General features: G+C 47.5%; 1 protein-coding gene across 3 annotated transcripts in view; it reads right to left on the bottom strand.

Moving 5' to 3' along the window:
- Positions 1 to 4,404: 4,404 nt before the first annotated feature.
- LOC140392880 (rap1 GTPase-activating protein 1-like) overlaps positions 4,405 to 20,524 on the bottom strand; it is a 297,081-nt gene continuing 280,961 nt past the window's right edge. For all 3 annotated transcript variants that reach the window (XM_072478632.1, XM_072478634.1, XM_072478633.1), the window contains 3 exons: positions 7,787 to 7,906; positions 5,645 to 5,732; positions 4,405 to 4,510 (listed from right to left, as the gene is read on the bottom strand). In XM_072478632.1, coding sequence (XP_072334733.1) covers positions 5,658 to 5,732; positions 7,787 to 7,906 — 195 coding nt within the window. In that variant the 3' untranslated portion in view covers positions 4,405 to 4,510; positions 5,645 to 5,657. The remainder of the gene's footprint in view (positions 4,511 to 5,644; positions 5,733 to 7,786; positions 7,907 to 20,524) is intronic.

Below are 20,524 nucleotides of genomic sequence, written 5' to 3'. Positions count from 1 at the left end.
TGCTCTGGCCGCTACACTCACCCGTGGCTTTCTTCTCCCGTACCCTCCACGCCTCCGAGATTCAACACTCCTCCGTTGAAAGCGAAGCCCAAGCTATCGTAGAAGCTGTGAGACATTGGACGCATTACTTGGCCGGCAGGCGATTCACTCTCCTCACTGACCAACGGTCGGTTGCCTTCATGTTCAATAACACACAGCGGGTCAAGATTAACAATGACAAGATTCTGAGGTGGAGGATCAAACTTTCCACCTACAGCTATGATATCTTGTATCGACCCGGGAATCTCAATGAGCCCCCAGATGCCTTTTCCCGCGGTACATGTGCCAGCGCACAGGTAGACCGACTCCGGGCCCTCCACAACGACCTGTCACCCGGGCGGTCACCCACTTTTTTCACTTCATCAAGGCTCGCAACTTGCCTTACTCCATCGAGGAGGTCAGGTCCGTGACCAGGAACTGCCAGGTCTGTGCGGAGTGCAAACCGCACTTCTATTGGCCAGACAGAGCACACTTGGTAAAGGCCTCCCGCCCCTTTGAGCGCCTCAGCATGGACTTCAAAGGGCCCCTCCCTCCACTGACCATAACGTGTACTTCCTCAACATTGTTGACGAGTACTCATGATTCCCCTTCGCCATCCCCTGCTCTGACATGACCTCTGCCACCGTCATCAAGGCCCTGCACGGTCTTTTCACCCTGTTCGGGTTCCCCGCCTACATCCACAGTGATCGGGGATCTTCCTTTATGAGCGACGAGTTGCGGTCAGTTCCTGCTCAGCAAAGGCATCGCCTCCAGCAGGATGACCAGCTATAACCCCCGGGGAAACGGACAGATGGAGAGGGAGAACGCGACGGTCTGGAAGGCCGTCCTTCTGGCCCTACGGTCGAAAAGTCTCCCAGTCTCCCGCTGGCAGGAGGTCCTCTCCGACGCGCTCCACTCTATCCGGTCGCTAATTTTAATATCCATTGTCTGCAGGGGGTGAAAGGTCGACATGTTAGCAGGGTGCATACCCCCATGCCCAACCATGTCCACCGACTACATGGTGGCCCGGTTGGCACTGCGGGCTCTGCCCCCGCATGTTCCCCCCCCCCACAATCTCCGCACCCCTGGCCCCGTCATTGTCAGGCATTCTGGAGACATCTGGCCCTGGCACCCATCCCTGCTGCCAGGGGTACTGTTGGCTGGCACCGCCCCAGTCCCATGGGATCAGCCGGGCCACACGGTCCGTCCCCCTGTCATGCCCACCCACCCACCCACCCCCTGCCCTGGCAGTGCCGCCCCACCCCAGCCTGCCCGACCAATCTTCGGCTTGGCAGCCCGCAGTCGTGCCTCTCTGTGTCCTGCCTCCTCTCTCTCTCTCTCATCAGCCACTACGCCATTTTCACGATTTTTAAAAGCGCAAGTGAACTGTGCCATCGGGAACTCGGCCCATCAGAGGCGGAGAATCGCGGAGACCCCGGAAAACACCGGGCCTGGCCCACGAATGATATGCAAACGTTCTTTACTGTGCATGCGTTCCAGACCGCATTGGCGCCGCTGTTGAGGTGACGGAGAATTGCAATTTCGGCGTCGGAACCGATTCTCCGCACAATCGCGTTTTCGAACTTCGGTGTAGGCAAACGGAGAAGCCTGCCCATTGCGTTTAGCTTCAGTAAGATGACGTGGTCAGGGGCTTTTCACGGTAACTTCATACTTGTGACAATAAAAGATTATTATTAGTTAATGGAGGAGCTAGGGGCTTAAGTCATGAATTTTAAGCGTTTTCAGTTTTTGGCTTGGATTCTCCGGCACCTGCCTCCGGTAGCAGAGTTCCCAAGGAGACAGAGATTCCAGCGTTGGGTAATAAACGGGATCAGCGCCCGTCCCGATGCTCCGATCCACCATTTGTGTCCTATTAACAGGCCATATTCTCCTAGCCCGTGTGATTCTCTGGTACTCTGGGCCGGGATTCACAAAGGCAAAAATTGGTGAATGCATTTACAAATGTGGCCCTGATGCGCTTGACCTCACAGTGGGTCAAAGGGGTAACTCGTTAAGGAAGCTTCCCCAAAGTTCATTGTAGGGACACCCTCCCCCCTACAATACAAATCCTGCCCATCCCACCACCATCAGACCCCCTATCACCCGCTCCAACAAAGATCCCCCAGTTACAGAGGCCTGCACCAGAGAGCCCCCCACCATTGACCTCCACATGGGAGAGACGCCCACCAAAGACCCCCATTACAGACATCCCTGCCTGGAAGCACCCCCATAAAAGAGACCGCTGACTGTAAAAAGAGCCCTCAACTCCTGGACCACATCAATGACAGTTAAGTGCTCTCATGCCCTCTTTTCCTCTGCAGAAAGCAGCCAACGTTTGTTGATGTGGTCCAGGAGCCGTCAATCATAAATAGATGTTTAGCAACATTGCGGTTCGTTCCACAGCTGACTCCACGGAAGGGTGAAGGGTGATGAATCAAACAATGCAGGCAGATGGCTGTGTGTAGAAGCTATCAATCACAGTCTAGTTAAAGCATTTCCACATTGATATCAATAAAAGCCTTACATATCAAAGACCTGAGGGAGTTTAAACCCAGCTGACTAGTTTCTCTTTCCAAAATTGCTAGGTGCTATTTCCTCTGCCTGAGCCAGCAAGTGTATTGCACAGGTGAGTTTTAAAGCAGTAATTGTTTTTTCACTGCCTCTGCCTGGACTGCTCTCTCGCTTCCAGGCAGAAGTCTCGCTTATGGGGAGCTTCCAGGTCGAGTTGCACTTATGGTGGGGGGGCGGGGGGGGGGGGTTCTCTGGTGGGGGACCTCGCTATCAGACCACCCGCTCAAAATGGTGGCCCAGCAAGTAACATTTGTGCCACATAAGTGGCGGCAATGACCATCTCCAACAGGGGGCAACCTAATCATCGTCGCTTGACTTTCAATGGCATTACCATCGCTGAATCCCCCACTATTAACATCCTGGGAATTACCATTGACCATAAACTGAACTGGGACCAGCCATATAAATACTGTGGCTACAAGAGCAGGTCAGAGTCCTGTGGAGAGTAACTCACCTCCTGACTCCCTCCAAAGCTTGTCCACCATCTACAAGGCAGGAGTGTGGTGGGATACTCTCCACTTGGTTGTGTTACAAAGTTCAAATGGAATGTAAAGAATTGTAACTGCACTGAGGACTTGTGACATGTAGATTAGATGAGTAGATAAAGTGAAACTGCCACTTTGGAAAGCAACGTGGAGTCTTGCAGTCTCGTGGCTGAGTTAGGCGGGATTAATGGGTTACCGGGATAGGGTGGAAGTGAGGGCTTAAGTGGGTCGGTGCAGACTCGATGGGCCGAATGGCCTCCTTCTGCACTGTATGTTCTATGTTCTAGATTATAAACACACCAAGTTTTCAAACAGAGTAATGCTTTTCTCTTATAGAGAGTGACGCTTTTGTGCGAAAAGCAGAAGCTGTATGTATTAGACCCCAAATGTTCTACAATAAATTGAAAGAAAAGCTTCCCAAAAGCAAGCTACAAGTCCTGTGTGGTAGCTGTTGGCTGGATTTGGCTCATTCTGTTAAAATCGATGGGATGTTGTTTTGGGGATGGTGTTTTCTCTGAGTTTAGGAAAGTAGATAGATTGAGATGGGGGGAGCGGTGGTGCGGGGATGGGGGTAATTTAAGTATACTTCCCGGCTAACCATTACTGTAGTTTATTGTAAATGTTGTTCGTTACTGATGCCTTTCTTGTGTGTTTTAAAACTCAATAAGTCTCTTTTCTCACATTTTTTCCAAATCGCAAAGATAAATAGTTACGTCTCCCTTCTGGGATTTCTTGTGCCCTTGCATTGAACATCAATGGGGTTCATACCACCTGGATGAGTGCAGCTCCAAACAACACTCAAGAGGCTCGATGCCATTCAGGTTAAAGCAGCCCCGTTCGCTCGACAAGCTAACCACAAACATTCTCTCCCTCCACCACCGATACACAGTGGCAGCCGTGTACAGTCTACAAGATGTACTGCAGCAACTCGTCAAGGCTCCTTCGACAGCGCCTTCCAAACCCCTGACCTTTACCATCTAGAAGGAAAAGAGGTAGCAGGCATATGGGGAACACCTGCAAGTTCCCCTCCGAGTCACTCACCATCCTGATTTGGAAATATATCGGCCACCCCTTCACTGTCGCGGGGTCAGAATCCTGGAGCCTCCTCCCGAGACAGAACTATGGGTGTACCTATGCCGCACGGTCTGCAGCGAGTTCAAGATGGAGGCTCACCCACCACTTTCTCAAGGAGCAATTAGGGTTGGGCAATAAATGCTGGGTCTTAGCAGCCTATAAAATGGCGGAGGCAATGTGAAGGGACTCAGAGACGCTAGCAATCTCTCCAAGACAGGTCCAGCCTCCCTGAATTAAACAATTCAAGCTCTCATCATTGGCCACTTCATCCAACATTTATTCAGATCCAGTTTGCTGTGTTGGGAAATCCTTGCAAAGCCACACAGGATTCAGGGAGAGTGAAGCCACTTCAGGGTGGAGTCCTATTGGAGAAACAGAAGAAGAAAGGGAGAGAAATGGAAAGAAAGAGACAGAGAGAGAAACAGAAAAACAGGAGAGAAAGAGACGGAGAGAGAAACAGAAAAACAGGAGAGAGACACAGAGAGACTCGGAGGGATAGAAAAAGAGACAGAGAGATTAAAAGAAAAAGATGGCGAGAAAGAGAGAGAAAAAGAGAAAGGAGAGGAGAGAAAAAGGGGAAGGGAAGGAAAGATAAGTGACTGAATGAAACAAAATGTCCCCTTCCACACCCCTCCCCTACCACATACTCAGGGAATGCTGAGGCTTTTATTTCTGGCCTGTGGTGACCTGAAAGGAGCACATTGGGGTGGGTGGTGGAAGAGCTGCTGGTAATCTCAGAACCCAGGGCTTGACGCATGCACAGAAACGCTCCAGCGATGAAAGGCCAAATTATGGGATGGACCCAGAAAATCCAGGAAGTTGGAGGTGGCCTGATCCCAGCTGGACGAAACTCCATCTACCACAGAATAGGGAGTGGCTCAATCAACCTAAGTTTTTGTGACTACTTGGGAGTGGCTGGACCTTAATCCCACACAAACCGGGTGACTTGCTGACCCTACGAATACAGGTGTACTTGAATAAAAACAGAAAATGCTGGAAATACAGAGCAGGTCAGGTGGCATCTGTCCAGAGATTACCATTCTTCAGCGGGTCAGCATTTTCTGTTTTTATTTCAGTGGTGTTATCATAACTATCAGTATTACAAGGGTTAATTTAGTATCGTGAATAGCCACAAAGGGAGCTGCAGATACAAATATGTAAAGCAGTGATGCTAGACCTTAGGGAAGGAGTGTATGCAGGAGACAGCTAGTGAAGGTCACAAGAGCAGTTAGTGTAAGAAGCTTAGATTATAGTTATACCAGTAGTGAGATTAGCAGTAGATGAGTGTAGTTAGATGTTATTGCTCAATTCTGTATTCTAAAGGACTAAGTGTCGAAACCCAGTTTAGTAGTGTAAATAGAATCATAGCTTTAAGTAAAAGCTATACTGTGGTCTTTGTGAACACTACGCCAACCATCCTAAATAAGCAACACAAAGAACACCACAAGTGACAGCAGTATTTTGCTTTTTGGACAGATGTTGGTTGTGCTTTATACCTGTTCTGCCTGGTCAGTCGTCCGCCTTTCTCGGATCATAGTCTCTCAACACACAGTGCTGTTTTGCAGCATCCATCAAGGCAGGATCCTGGGGTAAAAAGAGGGCCGGGATTCAGAGGGGTATAATGGAGCAAGTACTGAGCCTTCAAACACTCACCAAACAACCTAATCCTGAGCCACTCTCACTCATGCCCTGAACCAGGCCCCATTCTCCCGCCGACAGGCCAACAGGCTGCCTACTGTGTATAACTGGGAGGAGATGGGTGAGAGGATTAATCCCCCGCCTCCGATAGGGGATCGGGCTGCCTGGTGTGTGTAACTGGGAGGAGGTGGGTGAGAGGGTTAATCCCCCTCCCTCCGATAAGGGAAGGGGCTGCCAGTTGTGTGTAACTGGGAGGAGGTGCGTGAGAGGGTTAATCCCCCCTCCTCCGATAGGGGAAGGGGCTGCCTGGTGTGTGTAACTGGGAGGAGGTGCGTGAGAGGGTTAATCCCCCCTCCTCCGATAGGGAAACGGGCTGCTTGGTGTGTGTAACAGGGAGTAGGTGGGTGAGAATGTTAACCCCCCTCCCTCCAATAGGGGAACAGGGTGCCTGGTGTGTGTAACTGGGAGGAGGTGTGTGTAACTGGGAGGAGGTGTGTGTAACAGGGAGTAGGTGGGTGAGAATGTTAACCCCCCTCCCTCCAATAGGGGAACAGGGTGCCTGGTGTGTGTAACTGGGAGGAGGTGCGTGAGAGGGTTAATCCCCCCTCCTCCGATAGGGGAAGGGGCTGCCTGGTGTGTGTAACTGGGAGGAGGTGCGTGAGAGGGTTAATCCCCCCTCCTCCAATAGGGAAACGGGCTGCTTGGTGTGTGTAACAGGGAGTAGGTGGGTGAGAATGTTAACCCCCCTCCCTCCAATAGGGGAACAGGGTGCCTGGTGTGTGTAACTGGGAGGAGGTGTGTGTAACTGGGAGGAGGTGTGTGTAACTGGGATGAGGTGCGTGAGAGGGTTAATCCCCCCTCCTCCGATAGGGGAAGGGGCTGCCTGGTGTGTGTAACTGGGAGGAGGTGTGTGTAACTGGGAGGAGGTGCGTGAGAGGGTTAATCCCCCTTCCTCCGATAGGGAAACGGGCTGCTTGGTGTGTGTAACTGGGAAGAGGTAGGTGAGAGGGTTAATCCCCCCCTCCTCTGATAGGGAAATGGGCTGCTTGGTGTGTGTAACTGGGAAGAGGTAGGTGAGAGGGTTAATCCCCACCTGTGTCCTTGCACAAGGAGAGGTGCAGAATAACAGATTCATTTGGACTGGCTTTACTGAGTTGTGTGTATTTTCTTTCAGTGCCCCACGCTAGTATCTAATGGACTGTCTGGTGCTGATGGGAGCTGAGTAACTTTGCGCTCTGGATTCTGGTATTCCCTGCCCTTTGATATGTCGAGTATCTGACCAGGGTATTTTCTGGGCTTTGGACACACCAATTTCCTGCAGCACATAGAGTAGACCGAGCTGGGGGCAGAGTGAGAAGCTTTTGTTTAAATTAGGTTATTTCCCTGCCCTTTGTACCCCCTGTCTCCTGAAATTTAGCCCTTTGAACCTGATTGTTTTGTGTCCTCGTGCATTCTGTCCTGGGACTCGAGAATACGGGACAGGACAGTGGCACATTGGTTCGCATTTCACAGCGCCAACGACCTGGGTTAGTTCCCCCCCATTGAATGAATGTCTGTGTGGAGTCTGCACGTTCTCCCCGTGTGTGCATGGGTTTCCTCCGGGTGCTCCGGTTTCCCCCCACAGTCCAAAAATGTGCGGGTTAGGTGGATTGGTCACGATCAGTGCGCAGAGTTACCGAGATAGGGTGGGCCTAGGTAGGATGCTCTTTTGGGTGGTCGTGGCAGACTCAATAGATCGAATGGCTTCCTTCTGCACTGTAGGGATTTCAGCTAAATATGCAGGTGATGTGTCCCATTGGGGCATGAGGTTAGTGCTTAAATCTCGTCCTTGTGCCCATGTACTCAATCACAGACCAAGGACTCTACCCACCATCTGAGGTGCTCCAGGCTATTTGTGGCTGAGAGTCTCCCTCCCTTCCTTCCTGCCCCCTCCCACTCCGAACAAAACCCCACATCTCCTGACACAGGATTGCTTGCAGCTATGAGTGATGCTTCCTTACATGGCCTCCGGAGTTGTGGCTGTCCGTTGTAGATTGGCTTCCTGTGTTTCCACCTGGGGCACTCCGCCTGACTGGTGCTCCCATGGTGTCAAAGGACTGGCTGCGGCCTCGGATCGCTCGCTGCCAGACAGGGAAAAGGGAAACGTTAAAGGAGCATCACTTCATGGAATTGGCAGGCCTTAAACAACAAATGTAACAATAACAAACGCGTCAGCACTAAATACAAATAACAAACAAACAACTTGCATTTCTCCGCACGTTCAACTTAGTAGAAGGTTACTAAGGAACGTTGCAGAAGTACGAGGATGGCAGAGAATGAGCCAGATGTTGGAGTGCAGGGAAAAGCAAATCAGCAAACACTCGGAGAGGTTGGGGTGAATTACAGAGAACCAGCACTGGTTTGTAAAAGGCAATTGATGGATCGAATCAAATTGTTTGACGAGGTAACAGAAGGGAATACGGTGAATATTAAGAAAGCGCTTGACAAAGTGTGACATGAAAGGCTGGTTAACAAAAGCTGAGGCACTTTTTAAAATATTTTTATTAAAGGCATTTTACATATTTACATAGAAATATCAAAAAACAACAGATGCGAAAACATAGATTCAAATCGTGGCAGCTGCCAACAAGCTTGCAACTCACCCCGCCCCCTTACCTTTTCCCCCTTATCTCGCCCCCCCCACTCCAAAACAAAGGAAAAACCTACACCTATCCTCCACCCCTGCAAAGAACCAGCTCATCCTTGCCACCATCATGTTGGTCCTATGCACCACCTTAAATTGGATGAGGCTTAACCTCGCACATGACGAGGATGCGTTCATTCTCCGCAGGGCTTCCTTCCTCAACTCCCCCACCCCAACTCCTCCTCTCATTTGTGCCCAACGTCCTCCACCGGAGCACCCTCCCTCTCCATCAGCTCTCCATAGATATCTGCCATTTTCCCCTCCACAATGTCATCTTCAGTCAACAGCTTATCTTGTAGCAGCAGAGGTGGCAGCCCCGGGAAGGACAGCACCTCTCTCCTCACAATGTCCCTCACCTGCAGGTACCTGAACCTATTCCCCTTAGGCAACTGATGCGCTTCCTCAAGCTCTTCCAGGCCGACAAACCTATCCGCTACAAACAAGTCCCTGAAGTACTCTAGCCCCACTGCCGTCAGCCCCGGAACCACGCACCCAGCACCGCCGGCACAAATCTATGATTATCGCAGATTGGCTCTCACAGAGACATGCCTTCCAACCCGAAATGTTGCCTGCACTGGTTCCAGACTCACAATGCTGAGACCGCCGGGCTCACGGAATACCGGACCGGCAAGAACGGGAGTTGCGTCAACAACAGTGCCCTCAAACTAGTCTTCCGACACGTTCCTACCTCCATCCGCCCCTAATCCCATCCCTCCTCCACTGCCATTTCCTGACCATTGTAATGTTCGCAGCCCAGTAGCAATTCAGCAGACTCGGCAGTGCCAGAACCCCCCCCCTTTCCAAAAACACCCTGTATTATTACGTTTTGTAATATCTTGTTACTCATTTTCTTTCTGCCAGAATGGTCGTTTGCTTGATGTTCAGTAACACTCGAAGTCTTCAAATAAAGCAAATACTGTTTATTGAGTAACGATAATAAATTAACTATGTGTTTGTTCACTCTTCAATAACTAGAACAGTAGATTAGATTAATAAGATTAAATATATATAATGATGATTAACTGCAACTGTACACTAAGCTATCTCTCTCTAATTCTGTTCACTAGTCACTCTGAACATGAAGAGGCTGGAACTCTCTCTGAGTTTACCTTTTATACCTATATCTGGTGCTGCCATCTAGTGGTTATCTAGCACTTGCTTATGTATGTTAACCCTTTACATACACTCAGATTTGCAGATCACTACATCCCCCCTTTTTTTGGACATATTTTCTATACTATAAGGAAAATTGTATAACAAATTAAGCCTAACGAATGATATGTATGTCTATACAAACATAACGGTAATGATAACTATACACAGTGAAGTAATACTTATAAGTTCATTCTTTACAAGTTAAGTATGTTAGGTTTCTGTCTCCTTCTTGTTGATCTTCTCAACTGTTGAAGTGGTGAGTCTGAAATCTTGATATTTTTGTGCATGTCATCTGCTTTCTTATTATGAAGTCAATGTTGTTGAAAAAACGATTCATTGAAACTTAAGGTTGGAAAAATCTGTGATTGAAGTTTAATTTTCAGTAAATCTCATCTGTTCCGTTGAAAAATTGCTCCATCGGCAGATTTGACGATGTAGGATCGTGGAGCCGCTTGCCTATTGATAGTAGCTGGAGCAGACCATCCTCCCTCTGGATTCTTGATTCTGACAATGATTTGATTTGATTTATTATTGTCACATGTATTAGTATACAGTGAAAAGTATTGTTTCTTGCCTGCTGTACAAACAATGCATACCGTACATAGGGAAGGAAGGAGAGACTGCAGAATATAATGTTACAGTTATAGCAAGGTGTAGAGAAAAGATCACTTAATACAAGGTAGGTCCATTCAAAAGTCTGATGGCAGTAGGGAAGAAACTGTTCTTGAGTCGGTTGGTATGTGACCTCAAACTTTGGTATCTTTTTCCCGGCGGGAGAAGGTGGAACAGAGTATGTCCGGGGTGCGTGGGGTCCTTAATTATGCTGGCTGCCTTTCTGAGGCAGCGGGAATTATAGAGTCAATGAATGGGAGGCTGGTTTGCATGATGGACTGGGCTACATTCACTACCTTTTGTAGTTTCCTGTGGTCTTGGGCAGAGCAGGCTCCATACCAAGCTGTGATACAACCAGAAAGAATGCTTTCTATGGTGCATCTGTAGATGTTGGTGAGGGTCGTAGCTGACATGCCAAATTTCCTTAGTCTTCTGAGAAAGTAGACTCGTTGGTGGGCTTTCTTAACTATAGTATCGTCATGGGGGGACCAGGACAGGCTGTTGGTGATCTGTACACCTAAAAACTTGAAGCTCCCGACCTTTTCTACTTCGTTCCCATTGATGTAGACAGGGGCATTTTCTCCACTACGCTTCCTGAAGTCGATGACAATCTCCTTCCTTTTGTTGACATTGAGGGAGAGATTATTGTCGTCGCACCAGTTCACCAGATTCTCTATCTCATTCCTATACTCTGTCTCGTCATTGTTTGAAATCCGACCCACTACGGTGGTGTCCATAGAATTTACATTGCAGAAGGAGCCATTCGGCCCATCGGGTCTGCACAGGCTCTTGGAAAGAGCACCATACCCAAGCCCCCACCTACACCCTATCCCCATAACCCAGTAACCCCACCCGACACTAAGGGCAATTTTGGACACTAAGAACAATTTAGTATGGCCAATCCACCTAACCTGCACATCATTGGACTGTGGGAGGAAACCGGAGCACCCGGAGGAAACCCACGCACACACGGGAGAACGTGCAGACTCCTGTCATCAGCAAATTTGAAAATCGAGTTGGCGGGGAATTTGGCCACACAGTCATAGGTGTATAAGGAGTATGGTAGGGGGCTGAGGACACAGCCTTGTGGGGCACCGGTGTTGATGATGATCGTGGAGGAGGTGGTGTTGCCTATCTTTACCGATTGTGGCCTGTGGGTTAGAAAGTTCAGGATCCAGTCGCAGAGGGAGGAGCCGAGGCCAAGGCCACGGAGTTTGGAGATGAGTTTAGTCGGAATGATGATGTTGAAGCCTGAGCTGTAGTCGATAAATAGGAGTCTGACATAGGTGTCTTTGTTATCTAGGTGTTCCAGGGTAGAGTGCAGGGCCATGGAGATGGCGTCTGCTGTGGACCTGTTGCAGTGGTAGGCGAACTGTAGTGGATCAAGGCAATCCGGGAGGCTGGAGTTGATTCGTGCCATGACTAACCTTTCGAAGCACTTCATGATGATGGATGTCAGAGCCACTGGACGATAGTCATTAAGGCACGTTGCTTGGGGTTTTTGTGGTGCAGGGATGATGGTCGTCTTCTTGAAGCAGATAGGGACCTCAGATTGTTGTAAAGAGAGGTTGAAGATGTCTGCGAATACCCCAGCCAGCTGATCTGCGCAAGACCTGAGTGCCCGTCCGGGTACCCCATCCGGGCCAGTGGCTTTCCGTGGGTTGACCTTCGAGAAGGCTGCTCTGACGTCTGCAATGGTGATCTCAGATACAAGTTCATCCGCGGCTTCTGGGGTGGAGGGCTCGCTCTCGCTGACCTCTTGCTCAAAGCGGGCATAGAATGCGCTGAGCTCTTCAGGGAGGGGTGTGTTGCAGTCGACGATTTAACAAAGCGCCTTCATCTTGTAGCCCGTTATGCCTTGCAGACCTTGCCATAGACGGCGGGGATCCGTATGGCTAGCCTGGGACTCGAGCTTGGTCCGGTACTGTCTTTTGGCATCTTTGATGGATTTCTTTAGATCATATCTGTCTTTCTTGTAGAGGTCAGGGTCGCCTGACTTGAACGCCTCAGGCCTAGACTTCAGCAAGCAGTGGATATCCCTGTTCATCCGGGGTTTCCGGTTGGGAAACACGTGGATTTGCTTCTTTGGCACTCAGTCTTCTACACACTTACTGATGAAGTCAGTTACTGTAGTGGCGTACTCGTTCAGGCTGGTCGCAGAGTTTTTAAATACTGACCAGTCCACTGACTCTAAGCAGTCCCGTAGGAGATCATCCGATTCCTCAGACCAACAATGCACAACTTTCTTTGACGGATTCTCCCGCTTCAGTTTTTGCTGATAAGCCGGGAGCAGGAGCACAGCCTTGTGGTCAGATTTACCAAAGTGTGGGCGGGCGATCGAGCGGTAGGCATGTTTTATATTTGTGTAGCAGTAGTCCAGGATGTTTGGGCCTCTGGTGGAACAGGTGACGTGTTGGTGGTAACTTGGTAGTACGCTCTTGAGCTTGGCCTGATTGAAGTCCCCAGCTACAATGAACAAGGCCTCAGGATGTTTCCTTTCAAGGCTCTTTGTGGTGGTGAATATTTCGTCCAGTGCGACTTTCACGTTCGCATTGGGTGGGATGTAAACTGCCGTCAGGATAACGGAGCTGAACTCCCGCAGAAGGTAGAAGGGGCGGCATTTTAGCGTCAGGTATTCTAGGTCCGGGGAGCAGAAAGTCACCAGTGTTGCTACATCTAGGCACCAGGAGGTGTTAATTAGGAGGCAGACACCACCTCCCCTTGCCTTGCCTGAGGCCCCCGTACGGTCCATTCGCTGGATTGAGAAGCCCTCTGGTTGTAGGGCACAGTCCGGTGAAGCAGGAGTGAGCCATGTCTCCGTGAAGCAGAGCACACAGCAGTCCCTCAGTTCTCTTTGAAAAGTGAGTCTGGCTTTAAGTTCGTCTAGTTGTTTTCTAGAGATTGGACATTAGCTAGGAGTAAGCTGGGCAGAGGGGCTTTGGGGCCGCGTTGTTTCACTCTCACCTGCAGACCTGCATGTTTTCCACGCTTCCTGGAGTGTCTGCTTCTTTTCGAGCCTGAGAGACTGTGAGAGTATGCAGTGTTAAGGGAATAGTTGTGTCCAATGAGGTTATTCACTCTGGTCGGTGTGTGAATGGAGGATTTGTTGCCTTGCTTGCGGTTCCTGCGTTGGTAGGTGGGTCTGCACGGTCGAGCGTTCCAGGTCGCTGTCGGGCTGCGGTTTGTCTTCACAGGTCGGTGGATGTCGTCTTTTGTCAGTGGGTCTAATTTAATTGTGTGTTGATCTTTGTTTTGAACGTTGTTCAATGATTTTCTTGAGAACTGGTATATGATCAGGATCTTGAAATCTGATCACTGGTAATGTGGTTCTAATATCTCTATTGAATAGCATTTGAGCTGGTGATAGTCCTGAAACTAATGGAGTTGCTCTGTATGATAATAAAGCTAAATGTATGTCAGATTGTGAATCATTCACTTTACTGATAAGTTGTTTAATGATGTGAACACCTTTTTCTACCTCTCCATTGGATTGTTGGTAGTCACATGTCGAAAATTGTAGTTGTTTGAAAATTCAGACCATTCCCAATACTGAAACATGGACGATTATCCAACATTACTGTTTCCGGAATTCCATGTCGCGAGAATGTTTCTTTACATGCCTTGATGACTGATGACGATGCAAGATCAGGAGGCTTCATAACCTCTGGGTAGTTTGAATAGTATTCCATGATGAGAACGTAGTCACGACCAGTTGCAGAGAAGAGGTTGATCTCTACTTTTGTCCATGGTGATGTGATAAGTTCATGTCATTGAAGTGTTTCCTTGCATTGTGCAATTTGGTGTCTTTGACAGGTTTTGCATGTTATTACCATATCAGTGATATCCTTATTGATCCCTGGCCTCTCCCAGTGCTCTCTTTTTACATTTCTCGATACCGAGGTGTTCGTCGTGAATTTTTTGTAGGATTTCTGAACAAAGACTTTGCGGGATAACAATTTGATCTTGGCTTAACAACAGACCATTAATCTGTTTAAATATTGCGGTATTGAGGACAATGCCCTTTCGGCCACCCATGTTGTAGATGGTGCATTACGCTCAGCAGAGTTGTGTCTTTCTTTGTTTCTTGCTGTATTAACTTCAGTTTTTCACCAGATGCCGGAAGGTTCTCTTTGCAGAGTTGAGCCTGAGCCTCTATGTCCCTGATGAATTCCATTGGTGTGCTCTCTGTGGCAATGGAACGTGATAATGTGTCTGCAATGATGAGCTCTTTCCCAGGTGTGTGTATCAAGTTGAAGTCGTACCTTCGTAGTTTCATCATGATACGCTGGAGTCTAGGAGTCATGTCATTTAAATTCTTCTCAATGATATGGACCAATGGCCTGTGATCCGTTTCCACAGTAAAGGTTAGACATCCGTACACATAGTCATGGAATTTAAGTATTATGTTAGTAATCCGGGACATTCCTTTTCTATCTGTGCATATCTGCACTCCTTTGCAGTCATAGCTCTTGAAGCATATGCAACAAGAACCCAATCAGAGTGATCATCCTGGTGTAAGAGAATTGCGCCTATTCCATCCTGATTTGCATCAGTGGATATCTTAGTTGCTCTTTTCGGGTCGAAGAAAGCGAGTATTGGTGCGGTCATAAGTTGCTGTTTTAGATCTGTCTGTTTGTTTTGATGACTTTGTGTCCATTCGAAAGTGGTGGATTTTCTGATCAGATTTTTTATTGCAGATGTTCTCGATAACAGGTTTGAGATAAACTTGACCAAAAAATTGACAAAACCTCAGAACAGCTTTTTATCTTCTGGCATTTTCATATTTTGAATTGCTGCTATTTTTGTATCATCAGGTTTGAGAGGCTAGGGTATCTCCCAGGGATTTCAATGAGGTTTGTGCAAATGCGCTCTTTGCCTGATTCAATTTTAATTCAAATTTATTGATTCTTTCAAAAACGTTTATTAAGCGATGGGTGTGTTCTTCCTTGGTTGTGGACCAAATGATGATGTCATCAACATACACCCTCACACCTTCAGTTCCCTCTACCATTTGTTCCATAATCCTACGGAAAATTTTGGATGCGGATATTATTCCAAACGGCATACGGTTGAAGCAGAAGCGTCCAAATGGAGTATTGAAAGTGCAAAATAATCTGCTCGAGTCATCAAGCTGCTTCTGCCAAAATCCCGATGAAGCGTCGAGCTTTGTGAAGATGCGAGAATTCGCCATCTCACTTGTGATTTCTTCACGCTTTGGGAGGGGATCGTGTTCCCTACGAATATTTTTATTTAAATCTTTCGGATCTATGCAGATTCGAAGATCTCCAGATGCTTTTTTAACGCAAACCAATGAGCTGACCCAGTCAGTGGGTTGTGGGACTCGAGATATGATACCTTGTGATTGAAGTCGGTCAAGTTCTATTTTTAACCTTTCTCGCAAAGGAGCAGGAATTCTCCTCGGCGGATGAATTACTGGTTTGGCATCCTTCCTGAGTAAAATTTTATACTGGAACGGTAACGTGCCCATAGCTTCAAATACATCAGGGCCCTGTTGTAGGAATTGCTGGATTTCGTCCTCCATATTTGATGTATCTTGAGTAGTCGTGTAGATCCTCTGAACAAGCTGCAAGTCTTTGCAAGCTTGTGCTCCTAACAGTGAAGATTTTTCATTTGTAACAATTTCAAATCTTCTTAATTCTTTTGTTGGTGACTTTCAGATGGCACAATCCCATTGAAGCGATCTGATTACCATTGTAGTCCTTCAGTCTACATGCAGCTGAAAGCATCTCATGTTCTCCTGGAATCTTATTGAGATCGATACTTGTCAGTAGATTAGCTGAAGCTCCTGTGTCAAGCTTGAACATTATGGGATAATTGTTAACTTGCACTACACAATTCCATTCATTATTGGAGTTGATTGTGTTGATTGGTTGAGGATTGCTTGTTGTAGCTTTAGGTTCCTCACCTCTTTCAATGATTCCCACGAAAAATGTATATTCGAGTGATCTTCTTCTGATGAATAATTCTCTTCGTTTTTCTTCTCTGCTGAATCCACACTTCGAACGTTGATGTTCCTGTGTTTTGGTTTTGGAGTTTGAAATTGTGCTGAAGATCTGCATTGTGATGCACAGTGATTGAGTTTTCCACACATTAAACATTGTTTGCCTTGAGCTCAACATTTCTTTTTTAAGTGGGCGGTTCCACATTGGTAACACGTTATGACGTTGGCTCTCTGACGCATGAGACATGTTCGCGCATGCGCAGACCTTTTCTTTTCCATCTCGCATTTTCTGGCGAAGTGCACATGTGTAGGGTTCGAGTGCATGCGTGCAAGTTAGCTGTCATCCGAAACGTGCTTCTTCATTGCTTGCGACACCATTTTAACACTCTCAACCTCGTGGTGGACTTTCGCACTTTTTCAAGGTGATAATATTCGATGTACTGGTTTTACTTTGTTCATGAGCGAACCATTTTTCTACAGCGATTTTTAACGTAAGATCTTGCTGTCTTAATAATTTCCCTCTTAAACTCTTATCCCTTATGCCATACATAATTTGATCATGGATCAGCGAATCATGCAGTGCTGCATAGTTACAAGTTTGTGCTATAAATTTTAAATCAGTGACAAAGTTGGTAAATGATTTCCCATTTTTCTGCAAATGTTTGTTGAATCTGAATCTTTCAAAGATTTCATTCATCTGAATGTTTACTATAATGTCAAATTTGCTTTTGGCCTCCCCTTCAGAGTAGGTAAAGAAAATAAATATAAATTACTATTGCATGCTGTCCGAATGTAGGCACAAATTTATTATTTTTCTTGAATTTTCTAATCTAGCTAATTGGCTTCTTTGAAGCCAAGACCTGGTACCATGTTATATTTCGTTTTGTAACATCTTGTTACTCATTTGCTTTCTGCCAGAATGGTCGTATGCGTGATGTTCAGGAACACTCAAAGTCTTCAAATAAAGCAAATACTGTTTATTGAGTAACGATAATAATAAATTAACTATGAGTTTGTTCATTATTCAGTAACTATAACTGTAGATTAGATTAATAAGATTAAATATATCTAATGATTAACTGCACCTGCACACTAAGCTATCTCTCTCTAACTCTGTTCACTAGCCAGTCCAAACACAAAGAGGGGGGAACTCTCTGGGTTTACCTGTTGTACCTATATCTGGTGCTGCCATCTAGTGGTTATCTATCACTTGCTTATGTATGTTAACCCTTTACATACACTCTGACATACAGATCACTACACCCTCCTTGCCCTCGGGGTTTTTCCCACCAACAGGAACCTCAAAATTATCCCATTCACCTTCCTAAAAAAGCACTTGGGAATAAAGATTGGGAAATTTCTGAAACTTAAACAAGAACTTGGGCAGTACCGTCATTTCAACCGTCTACAAACAACCTGCCAATGACAAAGGCAACACACCCCAACTCTTGAAGTCCGATTTCATACCCTCCACCAGTCGCGCCAAATTCAATTTTTGCAGCTGGGCCCAGCTCCGTGCCACCTGTATCCTGAGATACCTAAAGCTCACACCCACCACCAGGAACGGCAACTCCCCTAACCTCCTCTCCTGCCCTCTGGCATTAATCAGGAACACCTCGCTTTTTACCCATGTTCAATTTAAACCCAGAGAAATGGCCAAATTCCCTCAGTATCTCTATAATCCTATCAAACTCCCCACTGGGTCCGAGGTATATAACAGAAGATCATCTGCAGACAACAAAACCCTGTGCTCGACGCCTCCCCGCTCAATCCCTCTCCCACCCCTCGATGCCCTGAGCACCATTGCCAAAGGCTCTATTGCCGGTGCAAATATCAGCGGGGAGAGCGGGCACCCCTGCCTCGTCCCCCGATTCAAACCAAAGTATTCCAAACTCGTCCGGTTTGTCCGGACACTAGCCATCAGTTCTCTGTACAGCAGCCGAACCCAATGCATGAAGCCCTTCCCAAACCTGCGCCAGCCCAGCACCTCCAACAAATATGCCCATTCAACCCGATCGAAGGCCTGCTCCATGTCCATTGCCACCACCACTTTGACGATGGGGGGGGAATGTGACAATAAGTGTACTGTAAGAATAACAAAGAGTTTACAATTTACTGTAACTACATCCAATCACTAGATGGCGATCAAGTGCATACTTTTGATTCGGGGAGAAGGTTGTTAAGCGAGATAATGAATAGTCGTATTATCAGGAGCTCTGTAGTTAGTATCGTAGTTTTAGTTAATCTGTTATCTTTTATATCTTAACAAGCAAGACAAATCTAATTATTTTATAGTGTAAATAAATTTGCTTTGTTCAAAACATAGCTTGATGTTCTTTGTGAGACACTACGCTTCGAAGCCATCCTCATTCAGAAATCAAAGAACATCATTTGCTACCAGGAATGGACAGCATAAGGTGCCAGGTGTGTATGCGAAAGATAAGAAGAAAGGTGCAGAAAGAAAAAAGAAGTTTGCTAGAAATTTCTGTTAAAAAAAAACTTTTAAACATTTCCCACCAGAGCCTGATTTCAACGACGACATCGAAGCAAATCCCAGTTGAAGCGAGGTGGAAGGTCTGCAAACTCCAAGGCAATTTCGTACTTCGGGTAAAGTAGACGTTAATTGGCGCAATTTCAAGCAACAATTTGAATTGTATATCTCTGCCCTGGACCGAGAAGCGACCAGTGACCAGCGCAAAATTGCAAGTTCCAATTTGAGTATGAGGTCGATAAAAAAAAGTACGAAAATGTTATCGGAAGTTTGCCAAGCACTGCCAATTGCAACAAAATTAAATGTTTGAATAGTATGTGTTCAAATAGAGCGGGTGAAATTCTGCACTGCTTCACAACGGATCTGAGACGAAAAGCACAGATTGCGAGATCAGGGGCGAGATTCTCCAACCCCGCGGCAGAGTGTCCATGCCATCGTAAACGCCGTCACGTTTTACGACGGCGTGAACGTGCTGCTCCCAGGACTAATTCTGGCCCCTACAGGGGACCAGCCCGACGCTGGAATGGTTCGCGCCGCTCCAGCTGCCGATCCCGGCGCCGACTGTGCGCTGCAGGATCCGCGCATGCACAGTTGCGCCGGCGCCAACGAGGACATGAGCAGTGGTGCCGGCGCCTAAGCACGCATGCGCAGTGGCCTCCTTCAACGGCCGGCCCCGATGCAACATGGCGCAGGGCTACAGGGGCCGGCGCGTAGGAAAGGAGGCCCCCAGCCACAGAGGCCAGCCCGCCGATTGGTGGGCCCCGATCACGGGCCAGGCCACATCGGTGGCCCACCCCCGGGGTTGGACCATCCCCCCACCCCACAAGCCGTCACCCGACCCTTCAACGCCAAGGTCCCGCCGGCTCACAGCAGGTTAGAACGGCCCCGGCGGGACTCGGCTCTTTTCTTACAGCTGCTCGGCCCATCCAGGACGGAGAATCGGCAGGCTGGCCACGGAGAGCAGCCCGTGACTGGTGCCGCGCCAACCACACTGGCGCCAATGCCACCGATTTTCTGCTCTGCGGAGAATCATGTGGCAGCGTCGGGGCGGCATGGCCCGTTCGCGGAGATTCTCTGGCCCGGCCCAGGGCTGGGAGAATCCCACCCCAGATGTAAAATTAGATACCGGAGCAAGAGCCAACCTTATCAATCAAGCAGATATAGCCAGATTAAGGATAAAACCAGTGATTAACGAGAATGATTGTCAACTGAGAGATTATAATGGCAACTTGATAACCACAATGGGTATTTGCGATTTAAATTCCGAAGTTAAAGAAGAAAAAATTCCAATTAAATTTGAGATTGTTGAACCAAATAGATCATCGTAACTTGGTGTTCAGGCATGTGAGATTCTGCAGGTCGTGAAACGCATTTACAGCTCGGACAGGATTTCATCCAAATGCAATGGCCAGATTGAGGTGATTATTCAGAAATTAATCATAGAGGAAACAAGTAAGGACGAAACTATCCAGCGAGTGTTAAAATACATGCAGGATGGTTGGCCCAAGGGACCTTGTTCCAACTACTGAAACATATGAACAGAATTAAGCAGTGTCAATGGGTTCCTGCTCAGGCGAAATCATATCGTAATACCGACTTCTTTACAAATGATCCTCAGTAAGGCACATGAAGCCCATCTGGGGATGGAGAAGTGTAAAAAGAGACTTGTGAGTTTGTGTACTGGCCGGGAATCAACAACGACATCAGCAACCTCGTTGAACAATGGGAAACGTGTCAAAAGAACCAATCCCATCAACAAAAGGAAGTAATGACTACGCACAAAATCGTCAGAACTTTGTGGTCGAAAGTAGGCAATGATCTGATTTTCTTTCAAG

This window comes from Scyliorhinus torazame, chromosome 16 (assembly GCF_047496885.1).
Source record: "Scyliorhinus torazame isolate Kashiwa2021f chromosome 16, sScyTor2.1, whole genome shotgun sequence".
NCBI lineage: Eukaryota > Metazoa > Chordata > Chondrichthyes > Carcharhiniformes > Scyliorhinidae > Scyliorhinus > Scyliorhinus torazame.
The sequence above is the reverse complement of the archived record's forward strand: the minus strand, read 5'-3'. Positions and strand labels throughout refer to the sequence as shown.